Source organism: Cygnus olor, chromosome 1 (genome assembly GCF_009769625.2).
Source record: "Cygnus olor isolate bCygOlo1 chromosome 1, bCygOlo1.pri.v2, whole genome shotgun sequence".
In the NCBI taxonomy this organism is placed as follows: domain Eukaryota; kingdom Metazoa; phylum Chordata; class Aves; order Anseriformes; family Anatidae; genus Cygnus; species Cygnus olor.
In genome coordinates this window covers 153,124,360-153,135,351 of record NC_049169.1, presented here as the reverse complement: position 1 = coordinate 153,135,351, position 10,992 = coordinate 153,124,360, and the positions used below count along the sequence as shown (strand labels likewise).

The 10,992-nt window shown below is 44.4% G+C and overlaps 1 protein-coding gene across 2 annotated transcripts in view; it reads left to right on the top strand.

Moving 5' to 3' along the window:
• The first annotated feature begins 651 nt into the window (after positions 1-651).
• Positions 652-10,992, top strand: part of UBAC2 (UBA domain containing 2) — a 103,908-nt gene continuing 93,567 nt past the window's right edge. Inside the window, exons 1-2 of one of the 2 annotated variants that reach the window (XM_040538151.1) lie at positions 652-774; positions 10,626-10,753. In XM_040538151.1, the coding sequence (XP_040394085.1) occupies positions 744-774; positions 10,626-10,753 (159 nt within the window). In that variant the 5' untranslated portion in view covers positions 652-743. The remainder of the gene's footprint in view (positions 775-10,625; positions 10,754-10,992) is intronic. The other variant, XM_040538159.1, reaches the window with a different exon arrangement.

Sequence of the window (10,992 nt, the reverse complement as noted above, 5' to 3'; positions counted from 1 at the left end):
AGGCATTGGGACGGGTTGCCCAGGGAGGTGGTGGAGTCACCGCCCCTGGGGGTGTTCAAGGAAAGGTTGGACGTGGTGCTTGGGGACATGGCTTAGTGGGTGACATTGGTGGTAGGGGGATGGTTGGACCAGATGATCTTGAAGGTCTCTTCCAACCTCAATGGTTCCGTGATTCTACTCTGAGGGAGGTGAGGCACTGGCACAGGTTGCCCAGAGAAGCTGTGGGTGCCCCATCCCTGGAGGTGTTCAAGGCCAGGCTGGATGGGGCTTTGGGCAGCCTGGTCTGGTGGGAGGTGTCCCTGCCCATGGCAGGGGGGTTGGAACTGGATGGTCCTTAATGTCTCCTCCACCCCAGACCATTCTGCACACCATGCCCGCGTAACAAACTAGATCAATCGCCGTCCCAGATTCCTGTGGCCATGAGGGGCACACCAAAGCCATCTCAGCGACCGCCTCCCGGCCGTGCAAACACCCCAGATGCCCACACACGACAGCTCCCCCACCTCACCAGGGGACGCCTTCCCCCACCCCCCCAACCTCCTCCTCCTCCTCCTCCTCCTCCTCCTCCTCCTCCTCTCCCTCCCGGCGGTCCCGACAGGGGGCGCCGGCCGCTCGCTGTCGGCGGCGTTTGTCCCCTCGCGGCCGCCTTAGCCGCGCGTCCCGGGGCCGGCCGCGGCTCCGCGGGCTCTGCCCGGCCTGCGGGGTGCCGCCGGGGCCGGGCCGGGCCGGGCCGGGCCGCCGCCATGTTCTCCAGCACCGGCTCCAACGGGCTCTGTGAGTACCGGCACGGGGGGGGTGCGGCGGCGGCGCTGGCGCTGGCTCCCCGCGGAGGGACGGGGCCGGGCTGGGGCCGTGCTGCCGGGCGGGACCCCGGCGCCCCCCGGTGGCACCGGGGAAGGGGCTCGGAGGGCGCCGGGTTTTGCACATGGGTCCGATAACGCCCCGGCTGGTTCTCAGCTTCTGATTTATTCTGATTTATTTTTCTCCCCGGTGACAGATACTGTAGATACAGCCTTTTGGTGGCATGGGGCCGTGTGTCGTTCTGTGAGAAAGAGTGTGCGGGGAAAAGTATCCCTGGTTGGCTGAATGCGTGGAAAGTCGCAGTCAGTATTTAAAGATTTTTCCAAGATAGGAACATCGGAAGGATGAGTGGAAAATTGCGGTCGTAAGAAAACATCTGTGCTAGGAGAAAAGCCCGGAGAAGGTGCCATCCTGCTCGTACAAAGTAAATGGTTCACCCTCGTCTTTTTTCCCTACGGGGAAACCCGTACGGTGTACAGTCGTAATGAACTTTAAGCCAGTCAACTCGCCTATTGACTGACTTGAAGTAATTTTCACAATAACTTGCTGGTATAGCTATGCTGACAAACTCCAGTAGAGGCGTGGATTTAGGTAACAGTGACATATGCTCACCTGGTGCCCAGCTGTGACAGTTCAAGACGTCCCTGTGCCCTCGGATTTTTGTTTCTGCCTTTCCAGCACAAGTGTGTGGCTGGGAGCTGTGTCGGGCTCGGGCACTGCTGTGCAGGACGGGATGGGCGATGAAGGTGGGTGCAAGCCCCGCTGCCTAACGTGGCACCAGGGGAGCACACGTGTGTGCGTCCTCTTCTGCCAGCTGGGTCTCGAGAGCAGTGACCTCGTGCAGAAGGGCACTGATGAACGTTTGCTGGGGCAGTGAGTAGGTGAATGAGCCTGTATCAGAGACCCTGGATAAAATAACCAGACGCCTGAATTGACAGCGATAAGAATAATGGTGCCAGGTCAGATTGAAGGCTCCCACAGCCCAGTGTGTCACCTCTGACAGGCTTTTTAACACCTATAAAGTTTGGTTCAAGCCATATAATAATGCAGTTTAGTAAAACTCAGTAATACAAAGCTTTTTTTTATAGGCATGTATATCTTAGGTCATTTTCAAAAGTGACCTACTTGTTGATTGTATTTCTGGCAGAGTAGGGGTTTTAGCGTCCTCTGACATATATGCGGAGGTAAAAATACCAGAGGTGACTATTCTTTTTGTCACCATTGTCTTGTTTTCACTCCTTCCTGCAGAGTTCCCATCTTTAGCAGTACCAAAACAAACAACAAATGACCCCAGAGCTCTACTAGGTTTTGGAAATGCAATTCCTGATGAGCTTCTTTTGCAAAGTGTTCTAACAAGGGTGCCAGAAACAGTTTTCTAGAAGCAAGTCTGTAGTGGTTTGGCCCAATCACCTTTATAAAAAATATCACTTCGATTTTAAAACTTCGTATTGGAATGTAACTACTTATTTAACTCATTTGAAGTCTTTTGGTTCTTTTAAATTTTTATGGTTAATTAATTCTTGAAATTGGATTTAATCCTCTCCTGAAAGAGATAGGAGAGTAACCAGTAAGTCTTAGCAACAGCAATTGCAGCTCATTTTAAACCTTTTACTCCATCTGGTAATAATGATCTGAGGAAGGTCAATAAAATCTTGGACTAGGATGTTGTTATCCATGCTCTTTGAATTCTTTGTTTATTATTTCTTTTGCTAATTTTAGAATAAACCAAAATGAAAGGTGACTACAGCAGATTGTGGAAACAGTGCAAAGGTTAATTTAATAGTCTGTATTGTCATTAGAGGTCTAAATGAGAGAAATAACTCAAGAATCCTGACATTGTATTCAATGTGCTGCATAGATCAAATTCATGATCAGTGTCCCTTGAAGCTTTTCTCCTTTTGGCTGATGCTCCATTAGCCCCTTTTCTCTTTCTTGCATCCTGTCTTCTGGTGTTTCTAGGCTGCCTGTCTCGTCTCTTGATGTTTGGATGAAAACAAAACTTTTCAACAATAGGGAGAGTCTGATGTGATTAAGGTATTTCGAAGCTGCTTGCTAAGAAAGAGTTTAAACTGGCCTTAGTTTTCACTCTCATTGTGTAGAATGATTTGATTAGAGCATCAAGTTTTGGGTGAGGAGGCATTTTTCACCATCCATTATTCCTCTTGCTGTAGAAATTAGTGTACCTTGGGTTCTTCTTACAGTTGATTCTGTCTTTTGTTATGTCCCAGGCATGGTAACTTGGGTGCTTAAGAGAAGGTAACTTATAAATCAAATAAAAAGTCTATGTGCGTGTTAGAATGAATTTATTGTTTAATATTCCAAAAGTAATATGACAAAATGTGGCAGAAGAGATGACTGAACTTTGGTAGACTGATGCTACTGAGCAGTGCACTGGTGTACTGATTGTAGGAAACATATGAGGAAGACAGCGTAGCTTCCTTTTATCACAGTTTAACGTTTCTGGAGGAAAATCTTTGGCTGCATGCATGGGCAAGACCTTGAGTGCTAGTGAGTAAATAAACTCGAGTATTTTGATTTCATCAGTAAAAGGAATTCAGTTTTGTATCTGCATGTGCAGACTACTGAGCAGCTGCATTTCCAAATTTCTAGACCAATACTGCCAGGCTCATTTAATCTGAATGCATTTTGATTTCTTATCATAAGGTGGCCTGGACAGACCACTATTGACTTAACAGAGCACATTTAGCTCACCTAAGCTTTTCTGAAGTCCACGTACATGCTATAGATGTCCTGGTTATTTTGTTCCTCATTCAGGGTAAGGCAGTTGTTGCATTATTTAGAGTCTGTTGTTAAAGCTGTCCTAAAAAACATATCTAGATCTAGCCATGGATAGAGACAATAGTTCTTTCAGTTACATGGATCTTCTCATGGTTGGTGGCCAAATTTTATTTCTGCTGAAGTACCACTGCTGTGCTGAGTAAGCAATATTTTGCAGACTATTTCTGTATGACTTGCCTTGAGATAACTGAGGATGGTCTCTGCACTACGGGTGCTGGCAGATGCTACGCTATGGTCGGTGGCAGTGCAGAAAAGTTCCTTTCACATCCTGGCTCCAGAGTTCGGGGAGGTGAACGATGTTATCAGCATCCAAACAACATTCAGAACTTGTAAGTACTTCATCACAGATTCGGATTCAGTTTCAAGCTTGACCACTTGTGATGAAATTAGACTTTCTCGTAATAACGCTTGAGCAACTGGAGCTGAAGTCCTTGACCCCGTCCATGTGCTTTTTAAGAAAATGTCTCATGATTTTGAGCAGTGTGGTTGAGTTCTTTTTAAAGGGTCTCTCTAGTATTTTATATCCTAGTTCAGTGCCCTTTAAAGTCACGTGTGTAGATAGAGGGGTTCTTGAAAAATGGCACAAAAGAGACCTTCCAGCAAGCAGTTGGTCCAGCCCTGGATGCAGGCGAGCCAGTTCAGACAAGTAGGTCCTTTGCTGGGGCTGATTTGCCAAATTCCTAACAGGCAGTATCGGGTACAGCAGATGACTGCGCTGGGAGCCGATAACACCTACGCACACGATTTTGGTTGAGAAGTTGTAAAAATAGACATAACTGGTGCGTGCTACAGCTACGAGGGATGGAAATTGGGAAACAACGGAGAGCACCACTTAAAGGGACAAGGACTGTTTGCCCTCATTAGGCGAAACTGTTCTTGCTATCTGAAATAGTGAAGGAACTGGCACGCCCTGGGAAGAAAAATAACGTAACGTATGCTTTTACCTCTCTGTGAACCTCGTGGTGCAATGCTAACAGTTTGCTGAGTATCCCCAAGGCATGAACGCAGTGTCATGCTCCTCTGCTTGCGTAACCTGCGGGATTGAAGTGTGTTGTGTGCAGGCATTAGGGAAATAACGCGGGGACATCAGTTGATGCTCTGTGGTATGGCTGAAGGAAGAATGTATCGCAGAATCACCTAGGTTGGAAGAGACCTCCAAGATCACCCAGTCCAACCTCTGACCTAACACTAACAAGTCCTCCACTAAACCATATCACTAAGCTCTGCATCTAAATGTCTTTTAAAGACCTCCAGGGATGGTGACTCAGCCACTTCCCTGGGCAGCCTACGTATTGAATGTATCAGGCTCGTGTGCATAACAATATTAGGCAGTACAGTGCTGTCTGGGAAAACAAGTGAGCTTGCACATCAGCCTGCTACAGCGCGACGTGGTTCGAAATGCTAGCTCGAGTCCTGGGAACGGTGCAGCCACACGAGTTCAATGAGCCAGTCGCTGCACGCCGCAAAAATGTGGCTGTTCTGCTTCTGGTGCACAGCTAGCTCGTGTCAAGCTCGCTTGGGGATCTCCGCAGTGTTGTGGTGTAGCCATACCTGACATTTCCGTCAACGTATACTAATAGTAGTATGGTAATATGCTCTGTGGGTGGGAGGAAGAGGAGGCTGCTCAACTAGATGAATGTTTTGGTTAACTTCAACCTGTTTCACTTTCTATTTTTTTCAAATGTTCCTTTTAAAAACCTCGGTTTTCTTTTTTTTCTTCTTTTTTTTTTTTTTCTTTTCTTAGCTGTTGTAGTTTGTGACCTAGGATACAGCCAGCAGCTACTTAAGCAGCAGATGTGTAGGTAACTGGTTTGATTACAGTCTTAACCTGCATCTTGTCATAATAGATTTGTCGTAATAGATTTCAACATGATCACAGTTGGTTTCTTTACTGACTTTCTTCCTGCCTAGTATGTTTCCTCTGCAAGACTGAAATCTTTTGGTTTTGGGGACCTTTAAGTCTTGGCCAGGAGTGTAGGGTAGATTTCTCTTGTCCTGTTAAGTGTATGTACTAACGGGACTTGCCCCACAACCTCTGCATTAAGTTTATAAGCTTTGGATGAGAAGTTATCCCTGCAGTAACACTCCTACTGCTGTGTTCACTTGCAGGCATCACGAAGATTAGCCACCAGAGTACGCTGTGAAGTGCCAGTCTGAACACAGCATCCCCTTCCTGTGTCTGTGCTCTGTCTAGACCAGGCGCAAGAGTTGCTCTCCTGACCCAGAAAAGTGTTTCATTCAGTCATGTAATACTTCCAGGCAGCAGTAACTTCAGTGTTTTTGCAGGGTCCTCTGGTATTGCATTTTTCTTTCCCAAAGGATGAAGTACTGGAAAAATACTTAAACCGGATCAACCAAACTCTGAGAAGCCATCACGTGGTGAAGTTCCATCCTTACAGCTGGTGTGCAGTCTTATGGCTTCTCCCGCATTCCTCAAACAGTATTACATGCGTTAGTGTCTCTTCTTGTCCTCCTTCCATAGCGTGCTCTGATTTGCCCTCAGCTACTGTTCAGGACTCGGTGTGTGGTTACAGTGAAGACAAGCTTTACTCGTCTGATCTGGTAGGATTGCTCCACTCTCACAAAAGCACATGGTGTCTAGGAAAGACTGAGAAAACTTATATTCAGATATGAGCAGCAGATGGTGGGTTTCATCAACCATTACAATAAAGGATAAGCAAGGTTTCCATGCATTCAGAAGGAGGTGTTTATGCTGCTAATGGTATTTCTGTTTTGATGTGCTAGCAAACTTGCATCTGGGGAAAAAAAAACCAAACAGGCACGAGTCCTTGAAAACTCCAACCATTTTGAAGTGTCTCTTCAGGCAAGTGAATCCCCTGCAGCTTCTTGGCCAGATCTTGGAATACAATAGGTGAATATCTGCACGACAGCTGAATGAAGGAAAAACAACAGAATACAGAACCATAGAAACACAGAATGGTTTGGGTTGGAAGGGACCTTAGAGACCACCCAGTTCCAACCCCCTGCCATGGGCAGGGACAGCTGCCACCAGACCAGGCTGCCCAAAGCCCCATCCAGCCTGGCATTGAGCACCTCCAGGGACGGGGCATCCTCAGCTTCTCTGGGCAACCTGTGCCAGTGCCCAAATTCTCTCAGTTCATTTGATTTGGGGAGTATTGTGCATTCAGGTGTTCATCAGTTATTGATTAAAGACTGTCAGATCTCATGTATCAGCATTAAAAGATAGTTCATGCACATTTCATGCCATTATTTTAGCCCCTAGTAGTTTATTTGTCTGTGTGAAAGCGGTGTGGCTGCTGCTACATGGCACGTTTCTTCTGCAGCCCTGAGGTATGTTCGCTAGGGATCCCCAGGAAAATGTCCTGAGCTAATTTGAGCTTTTGCAGCCACTGCTCATCAGCTGGTGTTGGCAGCAAGGTCCTCTCACAAGTCAACACCTGAGTCTCGGGCCCAGAATAGCAGTCCAAGGGGCGAGGTTGTTCCCTGAAAAGCCCTTGTGAAGCAGTAGCCTAGCATTGCTGCCCCGTTTGGTATTCTCCTCTGCTGCTTCTCATCACCTGTGAGTGCTGAGCAGGCAGGGAGCAGGAAGTCATGTCAAAACCTGTAGCTGTTGCTCCTACCACAGCTTGCATATTCTTCTCATTGATGCAACAGTGGTGGCTTCTGAAGCTGCAACAACGTTTGCAGTTGTGCCATCAGCCCCCCTCTGTGTGTGTCGGACGGACACATCGATTCCTTAACTCTGTCCTTTGAAAGTGGAGCTGGCAGTCAAGAAAGTTGTAGGCTGTGGAAGGAGAGAATTCGGGGGCATTGTAGTAAGAGCAGGGGTGGAATGTGGAGCTGCAGGGGTGGTTTTCTAGGTCGTTCCCTTAGACGAGATCTCAGGATGTATGTTGCAGCAACAGCGCTACCATTGCCTGTTGCTTGGGCAAATCATCACTTAAGAGGTGCTTTGGGACTGCAAATGTATTCCAAGGTCTTTGAAGATAACACTTGATGCATTTTAACTCTTTGGGGTCAAAATGAGTTTATCCTTTCGTTGTACGTCCTTTTCATGGCATGGAGGCACTGTGTTTTTTTTCTCCTTGTGCGCATTTGTGTTAGTGCCGCCTGTAGGCACTGGTACCCAGGTGGGTGGCAGTGCACGTCTTCATCCTGCATGGTGTTGCAGATCCATCAGACCCGAATTTTGCTTTCTAAACGTTACCTGTACATTCTAGGTAAGGCACTGGACTTGGATGTCAAAGTACCTGATTGTAGGAGTGTTGCCCTCTCACTGGTGACCTCACATAGCCCTTAATAAGGATCTGTGTGCTATCGAGTGGTAAAGCAAACCACTGCCTTATGCCCTGAAACACCTGGAAACAAAACATTTCAGGAGTTGCATTATTTATCCGAGAGTGTTTACCGTTCTTCATTTTAATGGACAAGAATAAACTTGTCAACCACGATGACATTTTGAGAAGCTTGAGAGTAGAAGTTTCCGTTACTCATGTGATGTTCCCTGTGGGTGACTGTCACATTAATGGCTCGGTTGCTTTTGTGGCTTTTCACTTGGTGACGTGCTTAAAAAATAAATACCTCTCCTCTATAACAAGGTTTAAAGTGTCTGAGCTGGAAGCTAAAAGGAGGATTGTATCAAAAACGGGTGTTTGCGCTTTTGGGTTGGGTTCTGTTGGTGGTGTTTGAACACATTCAAATTGGAAATGAATTTGGTACGCTAAAGTATTGTAAGTGCGTATTAACTGTAATGTAACAATGATCTAATGATACAGAAATTACAATGAAATCTAAATAAAAGCATAAACATTGTATAGAAATATAAAGTCGTGGAGGGAAATCTTGTGATTTGCTTCATGTCTGGTTTATTTTTTGGTAACTTGATCACTATGTGAAAATTTTGATAAGATTAATGAGTTCTTATAAAAAATTTAAACTCACGAAATAGTGTAAATATATTTAATAGTAAAACATCAAGTTTTATCAAACTTTGGTTCAGAAATGTCTACCACTGTAACTACTCTTACTGTTCTCTTTAGGGGGTTGCTTTCAAATACCTGTCGTATCCAGGTTAAAAAGCTGACCTTTTCACATTAAGAAGTATTAACTAAGTTAAATTAATTAACAGAGCATTGGTTTTCAAGTGAATGTGTTGTGTGTACAGTAACTTTCACAGCTGGAGGTAGCTCCAGCTTGTTTCCCCCCAGGTGTTCTGCAGTACTCTGATGGCTTCACACTTTTTTTTAAGCATTAAACTAAATCAGGTGAATGAATAATTGGAAAAAAAAAAAAAAAGACATCTAAAGACTATAGACCTTATTTTTGAGAGCAAGCAAATGCAAAGAAAGAGACTAAATTGAAGGATGGATAATTTTCTTGCATTACAAAAAATCAGCCGGGCTTGCTGCCCCACCGATACGACTTCGAGAGAATATCTAATCCTGAAAGTAGAGCCTACGGTTAGCAGAGTAACATCAGCCTGAGTTGTTCCAAGTCTCTGCCCAATCTCTATAAAAGGACAGTAAGTCAAATACATTAATTGTTTAAATGGAGTAAGGAAGGTGAGTCTGTAAATAATAAGCCCAGAAGTATGGCTGGGGACTGAAAGAGTGGTTATAAATACAGGTAGATTCTACAGCACACATAGGAAGAGATGTTTTCTTCACATGGTGTGTATCAGAAGACTGAAGACTTCAAGGTGGTGTGAGCTGCTGACGGCAGCTGTGGCAGTTCCTGAGGTCATCAGTTAGTACTTGGATGAGGATCATGCTTAAATTACATAGTAATAACCCTATTTTTGATGGCAGCAGGATTGTGCCATGATTAAAATCTTGGCTTTGGTGCCTGTTAGGATCTTCCTTGCTAGCAGTTCACTCTTCCGACATGCAACAGATCTGAATCATTTATGATAGTTTATCTGGATACATGCTAAGTGTTTGCTGTCTTACACTTTTAGTGCAGTTTTGTTCTTCCTGAGCTCCTGCTGCTCGTAAGTAATCATATTATTCCTTTTGTTATCTAAGGGTAATGACAGCAGAGCTACGTGTTTCGTGATCATACCCTGCAAAAAAGCAGCTGCCCAAAAATCAGTAGGTTCTGTGCTGTAACTGGGATGTTGGGGAAGGAAGTAAATATGATTCAAGTTGCACGTATGAAGAAGGCAAAAGTCATAAAAGAAATAGTATTTCAGAGTTTTTGGATGGGCTTGAATTACCCAGAAAGACTGTTTTGTTGCAGCAACTACACCAACAGCTGAGGACGAACTGCTGGGTGTACTTGTGGTGGATATTCCACTTGACAGGTTTTAGGAAACGAGCATTGCAGTTGTCGTGTTGTCCGCATGCGTTCTTCTGAGTGTTCGAAGTCATGCTGTTAAAGGGAAAGAAATCGATTTCACAAATGTCCCGATTTTATTAATTTCTTTATTAATAATTATGATTGAATGGAAGGAACATGAATGTCACGTAAATTAACTTAAAAATGTTTTGTTGAATGGTGGATAGAAATAGAAATATATAGAATAGAAATTAGAAATAGAAATAGAATAGAAATAGAAACAATAGAAAGTAAATTTATTCAGGACATCTATTCAGGTTGTTCCTGATTCATAGGCTCTAGAGTAAAAGTGAATCTCTGATACCAAGGAAACAAAGGTATTTGTTTAAACTAGTTTTACATGCGCGTTTTGCTAGCAAAAGAGGAGATTGTTTTATTTCCTGAAACATTATTAAGCTCTAGGAGGGCTGCATAGGAGGACATCAACTCCATAGGTACAGAGAGATTTAGTTTAATTATAGCCAGACAATGAATTTCGTAAGAGAATGTTGAAGACAAAATGCCCGATCAATATTTAACTGTCACTAATGTCTCTGAAGACTTCCTTAGGTTGGTGTTTTTCCTATTTATTTACAAAGGAAATTGGTCAGATAAAAAATGAAGCGATGCACTACTGTTTTCCAATCACTTGTCTGAACATGTCACTTTTTAAATGTAAGAGATTTTTCTCTAAAATGGCTCCTTTTCGTTTGTTTTCTGTCTTTAAGATAAAGCACCCTTGTCAAAGAGCCTGTTATTAGTCCCAAGTGCCATCTCGATTCTGTTGACTCTGCTCTTCCAACATTATCAGAAGTTCTTTGTGTACAACCTACAAGCTATAAAAGAGGATTTTCAGGTAAGGGTCAGTTAATTTTGTGTGGAAAGAGACTGCAAAATACTCTCTTCTGTGCCATTTTTCCCAGTCTGTTTCTCCTCTGGTTCTTTACCTTTGTTTACTGTTGTAGACCAGCTCGCTCTTAGCTTTTATTATGTCACCACGGCAGGCCACTGCGTGTAACAGGCCATTACCTACTTTTGGTTGAAGTGAGAAAAACTGATCTGAAACTATCAACATGGCCTTTCACTTCTCTCTTT